Genomic DNA, 19,435 nt, shown 5'->3' with positions numbered 1-19,435 from the left:
TTAATACAATGAATTAGTGCTTTCATTTTCTCCCTTGAATTTGTCATAGGCTTCTAGTTATAGTCATCATCATGGAAATGTTTTCAAAATTTGTTAATTTTGGACATTAACAAATTAGGCCAGGTGTGGTGTCTCATGCCTGTAATCCCATCACTTTGGGAGGCTGAGGTGGGTGGATCACCTGAGGTCAGGGGTTCGAGACCAGCCTGGCCAACATGGTGAAACCCTGTCTCTACTAAAAATACAGAAAAATTAGCTGGGTGTGGTGGCATGCGCCTGTAATCCCAGCTACTCAGGAGGCTGAGGCAGGAGAATCATTTGAACCTGGGAGGTGGAAGTTGCAGTGAGCCAAGATTGCACCACTGCACTCCAGCCTGGGCAACAGAGTGTGACTCTGTCTCAAATAAATAAATAAATAAATTTTAAAAAAATAAGCAAATTATAAGCAAGTTAACAAAATATATGTCTAATTGATGTTTATAAACTTTGTAACATTTTGTTAATCATCTCATGGGTAGTGTTTAGATTTTTACAAAGAAAATAGGTGAACTATTTTATCATTTTTATGAAATGTACAAAAATGAATTTAAAAAATCATACAAACAAATATTTTTGTTTTACTTCGTTAAATGTAATCTTAAATTTAACTTTCAGTCTGAAGACCTGATTTTGTGTCGGTTGACGGTCCCAAACTTTTCAAACCAGACTGCCTATCTGTATAACGAAAGTGCTGTCTATGTGTGCTCCACAGGAACTGGGAAATTTTCTCTTCCCCAGGAGAAAATTGTCTTTAATGCACAAGGTATGGTAGCAGTTTTAGAAAGCATGATTGGTGAGCTCGTTAGTCATTCTGAGTGCTTTTTTTCTCTTTCCCGAGTGTCACTTCAAGCATGCTGCCCTCAAATGTTACTGAGACATTTCATACCACAACTACAGCAGCTGAAGCGACAACCCTACTAAGAAACCAAAAGGGTACTAGAATTTCCAAACTATTATATTTACTGGCAAAAATAGTAACATTTGTTCCAGGAGAAGATGCCAAGAAGCAAAGAACTAATGCCAAGAGAAGTAATTGCTCATTCCTAGTTAGTAAAAGTGACTTATTCTGAGTTGATGCTCTTTAACTTTTCCACACTCCTGGATAAGAGCCTCAGGTGCTGGACTCATGCAGGTGGGCTGGTCAGGATTAAAGAGAAACCAAGCAGATACTTAGCTGAAGGGGTTGGGCAGAGGGCAGAGTCCAGGTAGGCAACAGCATGGAACCCAGGTTTTCTAGTCCCAGCACAGGAACCTTGACGGAGGGTGGGTAGGCTGTTACTAAGGCGCAAGGTAGGCTTAGACTTTTTTATTTTTTTTTCAGTCCCTGTTGACTGATGTGATAAGTTCAAGTCAGAATTAAGCAAGAGAACTCCACAGGATTGAAAAAGCTCTTCTTCTGAGTTTTGCAGAATGAATAATTTTCTTTTTTGGCTTCCTAGATTGCTCTCTGGCAAGGCTAGTTTTTATTGTCCTTAAAGCTGAAAGACACAGAGCCTGCTTCTTCAAATAGCAGCCGGTTCTTAACATTTGGTTCTGGGATTTAAAGGATGAGTTTGAAGTAGGAGTAATACTGTAAAGGAAAAAATGTGCTTAATATATCACCAAGGTGATTTTCTGCCCAGGGTGGTCGATTTTACAAAGCATTTTGTTGTTGTTGTTAAATGTATTTGACTCTATGTTTCTCTTTCTTTTAGGAGATAGTGTTTTAGGTGCTGGTGCCTGTGGTGGTGTTCCTATCATTTTTTCTAGAAACAGTGGACTGGTGTCTATTACTTCACGGGAAAATGTGTCCATATTGGCAGAAGACCTGGAAGAGTCCTTAGCATCTTCATTTGCTGGACCAAACAATGAGGTAATGTGATTCTATAAGATTTTGAAGTTTGTATGTTATTTATTTTTTAGAGGTAGGGTCTCACGCTGTCACCCAGGCTAGGGTACAGTGGCACAATCGTAGTTCACTGCAGCCTCTAACTCCTGGCCTCAAGCAATCGTCCTGCCTCAGACTTCCCAGTAGGTGCCTGGCTAATTTGTTTTGGTTTGGTTTGGTTTTTGAGAGAGTCTCACTCTGTTGCCCAGGCTAGAGTGCAGTGGCATAATCATAGCTTACTGCAGCCTCATCTCAACCTCCCGGGATCAAGGAGTCCTCCCCTCTTAGCTTCCCAAATAGTTGGAACTACAGACATGCGCCATCCCACCTGACTAATTTTTTATTTTTTGTAGAGACAGGATCTCCCTGTGCTGCCTAACCTGGTCTCAAACTCCTGGGCTCAAGCATCCTCCCGCCTCAGCCTCCCAAAGTGCTGGGATTACTGGCATGGAGCCACCGTGCCCAGCCTAATTTTTATTTTTATCAGATTATTTTATACAAATGGTCTCAACACTGAGACAGTTTTCAAAGACTTAACGATGCAGACAGTTCTTTTTGTCTTCCTCATCCCTTCTGTCCTCTTTGCCTGAAGCAACTACGTTTAAGCCTTTTAGTGATTTATTCTGGTATTTTTCTCCGTATAGCTAAGTAATGTACATATATTCCTGTCTCCTGATTCATCTGTTGATTTTCTACTATAGAAAATGAGGTTTTAGGTTACCTTATACTCCTTCCTCTATCATTCTAACATAAATTTTTTCCGTTGTAATGACAATGTGAATATTGTTTATGGTTTGCTGAGCCAAATACTGATTACATTTCCTTCATTATACAACTTTGTGTGACTCTTGGAGTGTGTCATGACCTCATTTTATATTTTCTCACTTTCCTTTCATATGTGACTTAATCTTTTTACACACTCTGGGAGTTCTGTAGAGTGCCCCTCAGTGTAGTTTTTCTCAAAGTCAAGTCTCCACAAACCTTCCATCTGCACAGTTGTCATCCCGGAACTTCTCTCTTCCACGGTCCTCAAATCCTCAGGAGCTGTCCCTGCACCATGCATAGGTGGCCTCATCTCCTGTCGGTGCTGCCATTTCCCATTCCTTCTGCTTTCTGTCTTCCTTTGTTGTAGTTGGAATCGCAGATATTTCCATGGAACTTGTATTTCTGTTTCTTTTTATTCTGGGATGATTTTTTGAGAGGAATAGCCGGGTAAAAATTACCAATTTTTTTTTCTATTGTCTTGAAACCTGAAATATCCCATCCATGAGGTTTTTATCATTCGTTTACAGAAGACTAAAAATAATTAATACTGTTTGGGGTAATTTCCATTTGAATAGTGTATGAAATATACAGACTACCTCTATAATTCAAAATTAAAATGAGTATAGTTTTAAAGGAAAGTAGCACTTTTTTACTTTTTTTTTCTTTTCACAAAAAGGAGTAATACTTTGGTTATTTTGTAATTGTATGGTTATTGTAATACTGTTACATATTCTGAAGCAATTTTATAGTGTTCCATTTCTTTAAAATTTTTCTAAATCCTTGTTTAAATTTGTAATCAACCATTATGCTTAGGTAGTATACACTGTGGTGAGTCGTGTAAGAGCAAACCTGTAAAAAGATTCTGTTAATTATGACGAAATCTCCAAATTGTTTTACTTACAGCATAATCCCCGAATTACCTGTACCTTTTCTGTATGACTGGTTGGTCATTTGGTGCTTTATAGTGTTTCAATAAGTATATGAATGACTGGTATAGACCAAGCTTGTTCAACCCACGACCCATGGGCTGCATGTGGCCCAGGATGGCTTTGAATGCAGCCCAGCACAAATTCGTAAATTTTCTTGAAACATGAATTTTTTTTTTAAAACTCATCCGCTGTCATTAATGTTAGTGTATTTTATGTGTGGGCCAAGACAATTCTTCCAATGTGGCCCAGGGAAGCTGAAAGATTGCATACCCCTGGTACAGACAATATGGCAAACAGCTTGTGTATATACAGAGTTGCTGTCATAGGATGGGTACAGTTTTTAGTCCAATAATTAAGAATATTCAGATGTCTTTACCTCTAAACTATGCTTTGTTATTTTGCAGAGTATGATTTTTGAGACCACTACAAAGAATGAAACTATAGCCCAGGAAGATAAAATCAAGTTGCTGAAAGCTGCCTTTCTGCAATACTGCAGGTATAACATGTTTTTTAAATTATGGATTATTTTATGTGTGAAGATACGTTTTACTGACATGTGCTACTTATTTATTGACTGGTGGGAGCAAGTTGGAGGAATGATGCTATCAAGAGAAGAATTTTTTTTTAACTTTAGCACTTTAATAGACTGTTCTTCTGAAGTTAGTAGCCATGGGAGGTTTCCAGCTAGCTCGGCTAGGGAAAAAAAACATGGGATCTAACATACTCTCTCCACTTCACGAAAAACAATGTACCATTAAAAATGGTGATCATGAAGACATCTTGCAAGGGTCTTTTATGAATAATGTTAAGGTGCAAATAAGTTGCTTACCAAGTTTTTTCTTTTTTTTTTTTTTTGAGACACAATCTCACTCTGTCACCCAGGCTAGAGTGCAGTGGCGTGATCTCAGCTCACTGCAACCTCTGCCTCCTGGGTTCAAGCGATTCTCCTGCCTCAGCTTCCCAAGTATGCGGGACTGCATGCGTGTGCCACTACGCCTGGCTACTTTTTTTATTTTTAGTAGAGACGGGATTTCACCATGTTGGTTAGGCTGGTCTCAAACTCCTGACTTTAGGCTGACTCCTAAAGTGCTGGGATTACAGGCGTGAGCCACCACTTCCAGCCGCATACAAAGTTTTATTGGTAATATGAAAGAATTATGGCCTGATGTAGTGGTCACACCTGTAATTCCAGCACTTTGGGAGGCTGAGGCAGAAGGATCTCTTGAGCATGGGAGTTCGAGACCAGTCTGAACAACATAGAAAGACCTCATCTCTACGAAGAAAAAGTTTAAAAATAATTAGTGGGGATGGTGATGCATGCCTCTAGTCCCAGCTACTCAGAGAGGCCGAGTTGGGAGGATCGTATGAGCCCAGGAGGCCAAGTCTACTGTGAGCCATAATCACACCACTGTACTCTAGCCTGAGTGACAGATCAAGATCCTGTCTCAAAAAAAGCAAAAGAATTAGACCTGGCCTATTAGTTGAGTTTTGCTTTATGCAAAATCACCACAAACCTTAGTGACTCATTTAACATAGCTGATGATTCTGCAGTTTGACTCTTGGGGCTGGGCTTGGGGGGGGTAGTTTTACTGTTCTGAGTAGACTCACTCACTTTCGTCTGCTGCAGGGCTGACTGCTCTTTACCGTACTCAAATTTTTGTGCCATTGACTGGCCAGCTCGCTTTCTACTTTCTGTGACATCTCCTCAACTAGCAGGCTGCCCTGGGCTTATTCACGTATCACAGGGTTCTAGAGTGGCAAGAGAGCAAGTGTCATTCTAAGTCTTTGCTTAGATGGCGTTTGCTAGTGTCCTGTTGGCCAGAGCAAGTCCAGTTGTAGTGAAAGCGTGCCTGAGCAGATGCGTGTATGGGGTGGGGAGTGATTGTCCTCACTCGGTCACACTTGCTGCTCTAATTCTCTTCTGGGTTTAAGGCGAATGCAGATTTCAGTTTATCTTAGATATGTATTCTGCTCGTGTATTCTGGTACTTTCCTTAAAAGGTATGGCAAATTCACATTTGAATAAATACTCAGGAAAATGGTGATCCAGCCCCCCTGCGCTATCTGTTGTTAGCTGTGGGAAACTTTGGACAGATTGCTGAACATTTCTGCCATTCTGTTTGTATTTCTTCCTTTTTGAAGTATTGAGTGGGGAGCGAGTTAGAATGGCTAAAGGATCATTAGTTTATCGTCAGATCTTTGTTTTGAAGGAATATGCTGAGTTTACTACCTTCATTTCCCCCAGTTCTCAGCCCATGATTCCGTAATCCCACTCATACTGGTATCTGAGGCATAAAGGCTCACTCACAGAGACAACAGATTCTGAAGTGCTTTTACAGTTCCAACATTATGTGCCTCATGATCTACAGAGCTTAGTTTGTCGCCAGAAGGGGGCATCATTAGGCAAGTTTTTTGTTTCCTTTTAAAATTGTGTTATTTTAATCTTGTTCTTTTACATGGTTCAGTCTTCAAAAATCTTGGTTGAAATGCTGAGTTTTTATCTTTCACAAGTTTATCCTGTAATGAAAATTCTGTCAGATTTGTGGCATCTCAAAATGTAAATGATAATGCAGCAAGTGACTAGTCATTAGATTTGTTTCCTGTGGCTGCCATAACAAATCACCACAAACCAGGAGCTTCAAACAACAGAAGTGTCTTCTCTCACAGTTCTGGAGGCCAGAAGTCTGAGAGTGAGGCATGAGCAGAGCCCTCTCTCTGAAGGCTCTGGGAAAGGATCTGTCCTCACCTCTCTCAGCTCCTGGTGGTTGCTGGCAATCCTTGGCTTGTAGATGTGTCACTCCAGTTTCTGCCTCCATTGTCACGTAGCTGTCCTCACATTCACGTGGCCTTCTTTTTTTTTTGAGACAGTTTCACTCTGTCACCCAGACTGTAGTGCAGTGGTGCGATCTCGGCTCACTGCAACCTCTGCCTCCCTGGTTCAAGCAATTCTGCCTCAGCCTCCAAAGCAGCAGGTGTCCACTGCCATGCCTGGCTAATTTTTTGTATTTTTAGTAGAGACGAGGTTTCACCACATTGGCCAGACTGGTCTCAAACTCCTAGACTCGAGATCCACCCGCCTCAGCCTCCCAGAGTGCTGGGATTACAGGCATGAGCCACCATGCCCGGCCCACATGGCTTTCTTGGAAGGACAAGTCATTGGATTTAGACTCATCGTAATTTAACACATTGTATCTGCAAAAACCTTATTTCCAAATAAAGTTGCATTTTGAGGCACTGGGTAGATGTGAATTTGTGGGAGACACTGTTCAACCTGGTGTAGTCATCTTAAGATTTTTTTTTTTTTTTTTTTTTTTTTTTTGAGACGGAGTCTCGCTCTGTCGCCCGGGCTGGAGTGCAGTGGCCGGATCTCAGCTCACTGCAAGCTCCGCCTCCCAGGTTTACGCCATTCTCCTGCCTCAGCCTCCGGAGTATCTGGGACTACAGGCCCCCGCCACCTCGCCCGGCTAGTTTTTTGTATTTTTAGTAGAGACGGGGTTTCACAGTGTTAGCCAGGATGGTCTCGATCTCCTGACCTTGTGATCCGCCCGTCTCGGCCTCCCAAAGTGCTGGGATTACAGGCTTGAGCCACCGCGCCCGGCCAATCTTAAGATGTTTTACAGGGGAAAATTAATTAGGCACAAGAAGGGACCCCTGGTCTAAGTTCTGAGCAAGCAGTAGCCTCAGGAACAGTGTCATGGGCCCTGTAGCACAGCTGTGCTGAACTTATCCTACCCAGCATGGGTGAAGTACTGTGGACTTAACAAGGGATGATTTCTGGGGGAGTGTCAGCTAGCTCTCTTAAAGATGTAGACTCCTTACAAACAGAATTGTGGTGCCTTTAAAGCAGGATTTCTCCACCCCATTAACATTAACATTTGAGGCCAGACTTGGTGGTTCACACCTGTAATCCCAGTACTTTGGGAGGCCAAGGCAGGCAGATCATTTGAGGTCAGGACTTTGAGACCAGCCTGACCAACATGGTGAAACCTTGTCTCTACTTAAAAAAAAAAAAAAAAAAAAAAAAATTAGCTGGGTGTGGTGGCACATGCCTGTAATCTCAGCTACTCGGGAGGCTGAGGCAGGAGAATCGCTTAAACCCAGGAGGTGGAGATTGCAGTGAGCCCAGATCCCGCCACTGCACTCCAGCGGTACAATGTAGGCTGTTTAACAGCATCACCAGCTGTTTCCTGCTAGATGCCATTAGCACCCTTCCCCCCAACTTGTGATGACCAAAGTTATCGTCAGACATTGCCAGATGGTCCCTGGGGTCACAATTGGTAGATAACACTTTTAAGTGTTATTATCTGTTTAATTTTTTGCTAAGATAGTATTACTGTTTTTATAGCATTATTTCTTTGAAATTAATTTTTGTGTTATTTCAGTTTTCATTTTACTTAGCCCAAAAAATACAAAATCTTTTGTTCATGAGAGTTTTGGGGAACTTTTTCTGTAATTTTTTATTAAATCTTGCCATAGTCACCTTTGTATTTCCATAATCTGTAGCATGACTGGGTCACCAGCTTCACCCTGGTCTTTCATTTTTTCAAGAGTTTTTCTGCGTTTCTCCAGTCAGCTGTGTCTCCTGTTCTACCAAGGGACCATGACAGCCCTTTTCCAATCTCCTCCCACTTCCCTCAGACTTAGCAGAGGACTTAACTTCATACTTCACAGAAATCACAGAAGCCCTTGATAAGAGCTCCCTGTACCTCCTAGCTTACTAGCTATGAATGTATCTGGATCCCAAATCCTCTTCCTCTTTCCCTCCCAATAAAGTAGGAAGGTGTGCTCTTCTTCCTATCAGAGACTGCTCTTTGTTTTGAAGGCCACTCTCTCCTGCTTCACTTAAGACTACATCCTTTCAGTTCTCCCTCTCCTCTGTCTTTTGACCTTTCTCGTGCTGGCTCCTTCTCATCAGCAATTAATCATATGTAGTCTGCCATTTGTAAAAAGAACAGTCTTTGACTTTGCATCCTTTGAGCTACCACGTTATCTGTTTGTTCCCGTTAATGGCTAAACCACCTGAAAGGTTGTCTACATTCGCTATTGTCGACCACATTCCACCTCTCTCTACTCCCTTGGTGATCTTTTCTCCTCCATGGCTTCATTTGCTGAAGAAACAGATGTACCATGAGCTGGGCCATTATATGAAAATGGAGTGTCCAGCAGCAGTATATATTTCACAGGCATCTGCATTTCAATGTATCCAAAACTGAGCTTATCTTCTCCAAAGGTTATTCTTCCATCCCTACCTCCTGCTCCAGTGACAGGCACTACTGTCTCTTCAGTTCAAAGCAACAACAGAGGAGTCATCCTTATACAGGCATTCCCCCTTACTCACAGGGAGATATGTCTTAAGACCCCCAGTGGAAACCTGAAACTGCATATAGTACTGAATCATATATATACTATGTTTTTCCTATACATACCTATAATGTTTAATTTATAAATTAGGCACCCTAAGAGATTAAGAACAATAGTAATAAAACAACAATAACAATATACAATTGACCTTTGAACTGCGTGTGTCTACATAATATGCAGGCTGTTTTCAACCAAATGCAGATCAAAAATTCACAGCATGTTTTCATCCAAAAGCAGATCAGAAATTCACTTACCTATACAGAGGGCCACCTTTTTGTACACTGGAGCTCCACACAGCCAGCTGCAGGACTTGAATATGGGTGGATTCTGGTGTATGTTGGGGGTCCTGTAACCATTCCCCTATGTATACTGAGAGATGCTGTACTGTAATAAAAATATGTGAATGTGGTCGGTCTCTCCTTCTCTTTCTGTCTCTGTCCTCTGTTTTCAGACTGCAGTTGACTTCAGGTAACTGTGACTGTGGGAAGTGAAACCATGGATAAGAGGGGGCTACTGTACCTCCGATTCAGCAGTAACCTTCTAACTGTATTTTTCTCTTTCCTGTCTTTTCCTTTCTGCAGTAACCTCCTAACTGGATTTTTCTCTTGTCTGATCTGACATCTGATCCCCTCTCCATATGATAGAGCAATCTTTTGGGACACTGGAACAGACTGTGACACTCCTTTACAGTGCCTGTCCATCGTCCTTGGTATTAGGTTCAAACCCCATAACATGGTTTACAAGACTGTGTCCTCTAATTTTGTGATTCATCCCTTCTCAGTATCCCTCAGTTCTTCAGATGTGCCATGGTTAATCCCCTGGTGGGTTCATGGACACCCTGGTTGTCCCCTAACCTCTCTAAGTTAGAAGAGTCTGCTGCTTTTTATGGGCTTGCCCTTCCTTTAACTGGTTATCCTGCAAGCTTTTTTCCAAACTCTTGCTCCCTGGGTGATCTCAGCCTCTCCTGTAGGCTCAGTTCTCTCCTGAGATAGAGGCTTACTTGCTGACGAATGTGGATGTATGTTCTGTGTGTAGCTATATACCCCTGTCCCAATTCTCCCCAGCCTTCCATGACCTCCTCTTTACCAGTTAGGAAGTTTTCCCCATCTCTATCAGTTTTTATCACCTGTGTCATTGCTTGTTCAATTGCCTGGACTATTTTTTACGTCTTTTTATCTTTCTGTGTCCAGAGCCTAGCATGTTGTAAGTATTCCATGTGTATTTATTGAATTAATGAATGGATAATAGTTTTCTCCCTTTTAATTAAATAAATTTTATTAAAAGTAACTTTGAGCCAAAACCTATAAATGGTTTTTAGGTTACATTTAACTTCACAATTAACTTTAAATTTTTTTTTTTTTAATTTTTATGGGTACATAGTAGATATATACGTTTGTGGGGTACCTGAGATATTTTCATACGGGCATACAATGTGTAATAATCACATCAGGGTAAATGGGATATCCATCACCTCAAGCATTCATCTTTTTTGTGTGTTATGAACATTCTAATTATGCTCTTAGTTACAGTACAATAAATTGTTGACTGTAGTCAGCCTGTTGTGCTGTCAGATACTAGCTCTTCTTCATTCTGTCTATATTGTTTTACCCATTAGCCATTTCCACTGCCCGCCACTGCCACTTCTCTTCCTACCCTTCCTACGCTCTGGTAACCATCACTCTGCTGTCTATCTCCATGAGTTCAGTTGTTTTAGTTTTTAGCTCCCACGAGTAAGAACATGTAAAGTTGGTTACATGCCTTTCTGTGCCTGACTTATTTCACTTAACATGTCCTCCAGTTCCATCCATACTGTTGCAAATGACAGGATCTCATTCTTTTTTTTTTTTTTTTTTGGCTGAATAGTACTCCACAATGAATTTTTTTTCTTGGTGACTTTTGAAAATATTTTGCCTTCCTTAATACTTGTGGTTTCTGATTTTATTTCAGAAAAGATTTAGGTCATGCTCAAATGGTGGTTGATGAGCTCTTTTCCTCTCACTCTGATTTGGATTCTGATTCCGAACTAGACAGGGCAGTTACCCAAATCAGTGTAGACCTGATGGATGACTACCCAGCGTCTGACCCACGGTGGGCTGAGTCTGTCCCTGAGGGTAAGAACGTTTCAATTATGGAATGGTGTGTTTTGAACATACTCTGGTTTCTGTATTAGAGGCATCTCTTAAAGCGTGTTTTTTAGCTTCTCAAACAATTTAATACTAATTCAATATTTTTTAAAATATTATAACCTTCCTTATAGTATGTTTTGAAAAAGGCACAGAACAGGTCTAAATAACAGAATAAGAAACTAAAGGAACATTGGGACAAATCCTAATTATTCTATCTGAGGCAGATTAATTAGCTTTACTTAGCTTTCCTGGCTTTTATTTCGAAAACAAAATTGGTAGCATAGGTAGACAGTTGGCACTTAACTGCCCCCCAGTTTGTTTTTGGTTTTGTTTTTGTTTTGTTTTGTTTTTTTTGAGACAGAGTCTCTCTTACTCTGTTGCCCAGACTGCAACCTCCACCTCCTGGGTTCAAGTGATCCTCCCACCTCAACCTCCCGAGTAACTGAGATTACAGGTGTGCACCACCACGCCTGGCTGATTTTTGTATTTTTAGTAGAGATGTGATTTCACCATGTTGCCTGGGCTGCTCGAAGTCCTGACCTCAGGTGGTCCACCAACTTTGACCTCCCAAAGTGCTGAGATTACAGGTGTGAGCCACCATGCCCAGCCTACTTACCCCCAAATTAAATAATTTTGGCATAATCAGTATATTTGACTAATAGAAATGGTCCATTCCCCTAAGAGCAGCAGTGATCAAATGTCAATATGTAGAAGTAGGCGAGACATGTCTTGCTGCCTATCCCAGGTGACTGCCCCTCTTACACTTACTTCCACTTCAGCAACTTGAGGGGAACTCTGGGGTCCCCAGGTGCCAGGGAACTGTCTCAAACATATTTCTCTCCCTAATTATCCTACTTCTTAGCAAGTTCACTAAACTGCATTAGAGATTTAGGAAGAAAACATCAGAGTTCATCTCCTTTCTTTGACTGTTTTTGTTGGTGCTGTCAAGCTTAAATTGTTATAAATGATTAAACTAAAAATAACATATTTTGCCTTTTGAATAAATACAGTATGAATTATATCAAACCTCCAGAATTTTCTCCTAAATTTTTAAAACTCCTGAGTAATGTTATAAATAATTATATTATAAGGTCGATATTTTTCTTTTGTATAGACTTTCTTAACTTCTTTTTTTTTTCCTTTTCTTTTTTGAGACAGAGTCTTGCTGTGTCGCCAGGCTGGAGTGCAGTGGCGCAATCTTGGCTCACTGCAACTTTTGCCTCCTAGGTTCAAGCGATTCTCCTGCCTCAGTCTCCCGAGTAGCTGGGACTACAGGCGCATGCCACCATGCTCAGCTAATTTTTGCATTTTTAGTAGAGACAGGGTTTCACCATGTTTGCCAGGATGGTCTTGATCTCTTGACTTCGTGATCTGCCCGCCTCGGCCTTCCAAAGTGCTGGGATTACAGGTGTGAGCCACCACGCCTGGCCTTAGCTTTTTATTTTAATAGCAGTTGTCCACTAATATTAAAATAGCAGAGTTGTAAAACCACTATGTTCTATGTTTAAGTTTTATCACTATGTTTTAACAGAAGCACCTGGGTTCAGCAATACGTCACTGATTATCCTTCACCAGCTGGAAGACAAAATGAAAGCTCACTCTTTCCTTATGGACTTCATTCATCAAGTAAGAGCCTGGGGTGCTAGGCACAGGGCAGACCAGGATGTCTGTCTGCTCTGCCTTTGTCAGTCTCTCCAACACAGTGGGAAGTCCCTTCTCTCTATTTTGAGGTGTTTCATTGGGTGGGGCATGACTAGTGTTTTCCATTTTCTGTGCTGATTTAAAAGTCCATAATTCCTGGGCTTGGGTACAAACCTGTTAATCCAGGTATAAGAAGCAGGACTTCATTCAGATTTCCTGTGTGCATTTGTGGAAAAAGTTTTCATGAGTCGATTTTGTATTTGACAGATTTTTACATATGACTTTTAGTTTTGAGGTGCCATTAGAATCAAATCCTCATTCAAAGTATTCCTTTTCTTTTTTGTGTAAAGGTTATCCTCATATATATTGTGCCTTAATTAGAAAATGTTTTTGCTACTGGACAGAATTGTTACATGAATTCACCCATTCTTGCCTCATCGTTAAAAGTGACTTGCAGACATATTACATAGCCAAATGAATGAATTTCAACCTGTTTTGGGTTTTGTTTGTTTCTTTTTTGAGACAGGGCACTCTGTCGCCCAGTCTGGAGTGTAGTGGCACAGTCTTGGCTCACTGCAGCCTTGACCTCCTAGGCTCGAGCAATCCTCTCAGAGCCTCCTGGGTAGCTGGGACTACAGGTCTGTGCCACCATGCCCATATAATTTTTTTTTTTTAATTTTTGTAGAGACAGCGTCTTACTACGTTGCCCAGGCTGGTTTGGAACTCCTGGGCTCAAGCAGTCCCTGCACTTCAGCCTCCCAAGGTGCTGAGGTTTACAGGCATGAGCTACCAGTCTCTTCCCTGATTGTTTTTCAAACTCAGTAGTGCCTACTCACTACTACACCTGGCTAATTTTTTATGTTAAGGAGATTCTAGTGAGTGCTGTCCAATCCAGTGCTTTCTGTGATCATAGGAATGTTCTCCTAGTGTGACGTCTAGTGGGACAGCTGCTGGCCACGTGTAACCTGAACAGTTGAAATGTGACTAGCAACTGAACTGAATTTTAACTTATTTAAACAGCCACCATGGGCAGTGGCTACCTTAATGGACAGTGCAGCACTAGATAATTTCAGAAATGACTGATTGTTCCTAATCCCACATTCTTTTTCAATTTTGTGCATGGTTTGTCTCCTGTCTACTCTTGTATCGCCTTGGCAAGAAAACTCCAATCATTCATTTAGTCTCTCTCTTTTTTTGTTGGTATTTTAGGTGGGATATGGATTAATGAGGAAAAAACACATTTTCTCCCGATATGGTCGTTTAATTAGCCAGGTGTATCAGTTAACTATTACTGCCTTATAAACCACCCCAAAACACGGTGGCTTAAAACAATTCTGTGGGTTAGTCAGGCAGTTCTTCTGTTGGTTTCACCTGGAATCACTCGAACTCCATTTAGGATGCACTGAGCTGGAGAGTCTGCATGCCTCTTCCCGCTTTCTGACAGTTGGTTTAACTGTCAGCAAAGGCTATGTGGTTCTCCTCCATTTAGTTGCTCATCCTGCTCCGAGCTGGACTGGCTTGCTATAGTCTCAGTGGATGAACATAGAAGCTGTAAGCTTCTTAAGGGCTCATCTCAGATGTCACATAATGTTACTTACAGTAAAGTGACATTGGTCAAAGCAAGTCACAAGCTCAGCAGGGATGAAAGATTAAATAATTGATTATACCTCTTTTTTTGCATGTGTGTGACAGGGTTTCACTCCCACCGCCCAGGCTGGAGTGCAGTGGTGCAATCTCAGCTCACTGCCACTTTTGCCTCCTGGGCTCAAGTGATTCTCCTGCCTCAGACTCCCCAGTAGCTGGGACTACAGGCGCATGGTGCTGAACCTGGCTAAATTTTTGTATTTTTTGTAGAGAAGAGGTTTTGCCATGTTGCTCAGGCTGGTCTTGAACTCCTAAGCTCAAGTGATCCGCCTGCCTCTGCCTTCCAAAGTGCTGAGATTACAGGTGTGAGCCACTGTGCCCAGTGTGATTGTACCTCTTGATGGGAAGAGTGGCAAAGTCATTCTCATTGGAAGAGGATGTGCATATTGGGCCAGGAGGAACTTGCCCTGACCTGATTTGGCACACTCAGAGCATGGATGTATCAGAGGCCCAAAAGCCATGAGGGCATGAGCACTCACGGCTCAGCCTTCCTGGGTTCCAGAGAACCCTGACAAAGTCCCACGGCTGCTGGTAGCAGTATCTGTCCCAAGGCAATCTGTAGCTAGTTCTGAAAACCCCATTCCAGCCATGCCTTTTATGTTTCTATTTCCTTTACTATTTAGAGCTCATTTTACTAATCAGGAAGAATTTATGTTAATAATCAGGAAAGCCGGGCGCTGTGGCTCACACCTGTAATCCCAGCACTTCGGGAGGCTGAGGTGAGCAGATCACAAGGTCAAACCATCCTGGCTAACATGGTGAAACTCCTTCTCTACTAAAAACATAAAAAAAAAAAAGTTAGCGAGGCGTGATGGCGGGCGCCTGTATTCCCAGCTACTTGGGAGGCTGAGGCGGAAGAATGGCGTGAACGCAGGAGGCAGAGGTTGCAGTGAGCCGAGATCGCGCCACCGCACTCCAGCCTGGGCGACAGAGCGAGACTCCATCTCAAAAAAATAATAATAAATAATAATAATAATCAGGAAAAAGCATAACTGGATACTTCTAAGGAAAGTTTTTTTTGGATACAGGGTCTCTATTGCCCAAGGTGGAGTGCAGTGGCACGATCATAGCTCATTGCAGACTCAACCACCTGGGCTCAAGCAATCTTCCCACTTCTGCCTCCCCAATAGCTGGGACCACAGGCACTCACTAGCACACCCGGCTAATTTTTTTATTTTCTGTAGAGACAGGGTCTCATAATGTTGCCCAGGCTTGTCTCAAATTCCTGGCCTCAAGTGCTCCTCTTGCCTAAGCTTCCTAAAGTGCTGGGATTATAAGCCTGAGCCACTGCACCCAGCCCTAGGGAATACTTCTGAATATAGAGAAATATTCCTTTTCTCCTTGAGCCAAACTTGGCATCTGCGGGGCCATATCCTCATTCTGAAGGGAGTGGAAGTAGCACCAGTGCCTCAGAACAGTACCCTTGCCTCTAGTTTTCTGATGTTGAGGGAAGCCTCTGTGTTCATACATTGTATCTCCATACAATACAGAAGCAGGGAGGTAATCTGATCATATTCACTATGTGACTAGAATGATTTTTTTTTTTTTTTTTTTTTTTTTAGTTTTTTAATTTTTTTGAGACAGGGTCTCACTCTTGTCACCCGGGCTAGAGTCAGTGGCATGATCATAGCTCACTGTAGGTACAGCCTGCCTGGGCTTAGCTAATCTTCCCATCTCAGCCTCCCAAGTAGCTGGGACTACAGGCATGTGCCACGAAGTCAGCTAATTTTTGTATTTTCTGTAGAGACGGGGTTTTACCACATTACTCAGGTGATCGCCTGCTTCTGCCTCCCACCAAGTGCTGGGATTACAGGTGTGAGCCACCATGCCTGGCCTAGAGTAGTTTTAATCTAGAACTGTTGCTTCCCTGTCAGTGCCACAATCAAAGCAAAGTAGAGCAGGCAATTGGGATAACCTTGAGTGAAAACTACACCTAAAATTTTTTTTTTTTTTTTTTTTTTTTTTTTTTTTTTTGAGACGGAGTCTTCTCTGTCACCCAGGCTGGAGTGCGGTGGCGCAGTCTCTGCTCACTGCAAGCTCCGTCTCCTGGGTTCATGCCATTTTCCTGCCTCAGCTTCCAGAGTAGCTGGGACAACAGGTACCCGCCACCACGCCTGGCTAATTTTTTTTTTTATTTTTAGTAGAGGCTCCTACCTCAGCCTCCCGAGTATTTTTATTTTCACTGTGTCAGCCAGGATGGTCTCGATGTCCTGAACTCGTGATCCGCCTGCCTTGGCCTCCCAAAGTACTGGGATTACAGTTGTGAGCCACCACGCCTGGCCAACTACACATAAAATATTTTTGAGGGAACCAGGAAGTAAATTCAAGTCAGGAAAGACCATGTAACTTTTATTTTAAAATAATAAGGTGAACAGGTTGAATACATTAGGATTCAGTGAAGTATTCCACAGTCATTAAAAATAATGAAGAATATCTAAATGTGTTTTAAAAAATACGATACTATCAAATAAAACAAAGTACAGAACAATATATATAGTGTGACCCCTTTTGTATTATAAAAAAGATATCTCCTAGCATGTAAATACTGCAAGAGCATGCAGAAAATGAAGGATAAGAAAATCAGATCACTTATTAACGAAAGAGAATTATACTTAAAGTGTGAAAAAGTATTCATTATTTATGCCTGTCTTTTGGCTTCTTCCGAGTTCAGGTATTGTAATGTCGTATGCAATGAGAAAGTTTGGGAAAACCCCTAGAAGATCATAACACAGCACAGATGGGCACCAAGCAACTCAGTAGGAGATGCAAAGGGTTAAAGACATCTTCACCCTCCCGGCAGCGTTAGGGGTATGGAATCAATCCTTGAAGGTGGAGGTTGCTGAGTTTCTGATTCCCGAAAGTCTGGAATCTAGGGGAGTTAATTGATATAGCTAGCGAAGGGCAGTGTGAGGCTAGGTGCAGTGGTTCACACCTGTAATTCTGAGAGACCAAGTCAGGAGGCTCACTTGTGGCCAGGAGTTCAAGATCAGCCTTGTAGAGACCCCCATCTCTACAAAAATAAAATTTAAAAATTATCCTGTTGTGGTGGTGTGCTGCTTGGGAGGCTGAGGTGGAAGATGGCTTGAGTTGAGGGTTCAAGGTTAGGGTGACCTGTGATTGTGATTGTACCATTGCACTCCAGCCTGGGCAACAGAGCAAAACCCTGTCTCAAAAAAGGCGAAAAGAGCAGTGTGACTGTTTTGATAACCATAAACAATAATTTGGGAAACATGATATGTAGAGACAATAGTAGTGGACAGAAGCCCTGGAGTGACCCTGCTCTTAGAACAGGAATATCTGCACTTCCTTGTGGGTGTTACTGGCCTGGCTGAAGTGTGCCTGTGTGTTAGAAACAGCTAAAACAAGAGACAGCTGGAGGGACTTGCTGGGGGAGAGCTGGGGCCATTGACTGCCCAGGGTGCTTCTGGGGAAAATACAGCTATGGTATTTTGTATGTTACCATAATTGCTTTCTAAGAATATATGTTTGCCTTTTTGCAAGGTTGGCTTATTTGGACGTCTAGGCAGTTTTCCAGTTAGAGGGACACCAATGGCCACTCGACTGTTGCTCTGTGAGCATGCCGAAAAGCTGTCAGCCACCATTGTTCTCAAGAACCACCACTCCCGGCTTTCTGATCTCGTCAACACGGCCATATTGATTGCTTTGAACAAGAGGGAGTATGAAATCCCATCCAACCTGACTCCTGCAGATGTCTTTTTCAGGGAGGTAAGATGAGTCCTCTTTCATGTGGCTGTGTAAAACTATGCCATTTAGTGATCATGCCCTAGGCAGGAAAGAGGGTGAGGACAAGTTAAATCACAAAAGATCTCACTGAAATGTTAAATTGGGCCCCAGATTTTCTGGTTAGCGTATCAGTATCACTCAGAAGTATCATTTATCAGTTACCTATAAAGAAGAGCTTGCAAAGTTGACTGAGAAGTGCTCCCTGTTGACTTTTTTCCCCCTTAGTAACTATCTCCAGGTGCCTATTTGCTTTGCGTGCTGATCTTCTCCTTTTTTTTTTTTTTTTTTTTTGAGATGGAGTCTCACTCGGTTGCCCAGGTACCTCCGCCTCCGGGGTTCCAGCGATTCTCCTACCTCAGCCTCCCAAGTAGCTGGGATTACAGGTGCCAGCCACCACGCCTGGCTAATTTTCATATTTTTAGTAGAGGTGGGGTTTCGCCATGTTGGTCAGGCTGATATTGAACTCTGACCTCAGGTTATCCACCCCTTCAGCCTCCCAAAGTATGGGATTACAGGCGTGAGCCACTGCATCCATCCTGATCTTCTCCTTACTTTGTCTCTCGATCTACTGTTTTGTTTTGTTTTTTTTTTTTGAGACTGAGTCTCGCTCTGTTGCCAGGCTGGAGTGCAATGGTGCAATGTCGGCTCACTGCAACCTGTGCCTCCCGGCTTCAAGCAATTCTCCTGCCTCAGCCTCTCAAGTAGCTGGGACTATAGGCCTGTGCCACCACACCCAGCTAATTTTTTTATTTTTAGTAGAGACCCTATTTCACCCTGTTGACCAGGCAGATCTACCCTTGACTCTGCCACAGCCAAGTGACCTTCCTGAGTGGGCTCCCTTGCCCTCCTGCTTCTGCCAGGTCAGATGAATGGGAGGCCCTGCCAGAAGGCCAGAAGTTGGAGTAGTTGTTCCCCCAGCTTTCTTCCTTGCCTGTGCCCACTTTATATTGGCTGTGCACTTCTGTCAGGGACCATGCCTCCTGTCCAGCTGCTTTCTCTTATTTCCAGTAGCTGTCCCCTCCTCTTGCCTCTTCAGGCCCAAGGTTGATAATGCCTCATCTTAGGGTGTTGCCCCATCCCCTTTTGGACCCCTTAATCTTGTCCACACCTTTGCAAACAGTCCCTTCACTGAACTCCTCAGCTACCTCCTAGGATCCTGTTGCTACACTTTACTTGTAAAATCAGATTTATTTTCAGAGAAAAAGTAAAGTCTGCTACAAACTTCAAAGACAGAAATGGGTAAGATGCTGGTCAGCCAGTGACAGCTGGACATTGTGGAAATAGTGTCACAGTCCTCACGCTTTTGTGAAGCTTCACAGC

At 42.5% G+C, this 19,435-nt stretch overlaps 1 protein-coding gene across 1 annotated transcript in view; it reads left to right on the top strand.

Moving 5' to 3' along the window:
- The window catches only part of NUP133 (nucleoporin 133), a 71,617-nt gene that overhangs the window by 21,449 nt on the left and 30,733 nt on the right, over positions 1-19,435 (top strand). The window contains exons 10-15 of the mRNA XM_010374032.1: positions 655-802; positions 1,734-1,891; positions 4,005-4,096; positions 10,908-11,071; positions 12,618-12,712; positions 17,873-18,097. Coding sequence (XP_010372334.1) covers positions 655-802; positions 1,734-1,891; positions 4,005-4,096; positions 10,908-11,071; positions 12,618-12,712; positions 17,873-18,097 — 882 coding nt within the window. The remainder of the gene's footprint in view (positions 1-654; positions 803-1,733; positions 1,892-4,004; positions 4,097-10,907; positions 11,072-12,617; positions 12,713-17,872; positions 18,098-19,435) is intronic.

Source organism: Rhinopithecus roxellana, chromosome 8 (assembly GCF_007565055.1).
Source record: "Rhinopithecus roxellana isolate Shanxi Qingling chromosome 8, ASM756505v1, whole genome shotgun sequence".
Taxonomy (NCBI): Eukaryota; Metazoa; Chordata; class Mammalia; order Primates; family Cercopithecidae; genus Rhinopithecus; species Rhinopithecus roxellana.
The sequence above is the reverse complement of the archived record's forward strand: the minus strand, read 5'-3'. Positions and strand labels throughout refer to the sequence as shown.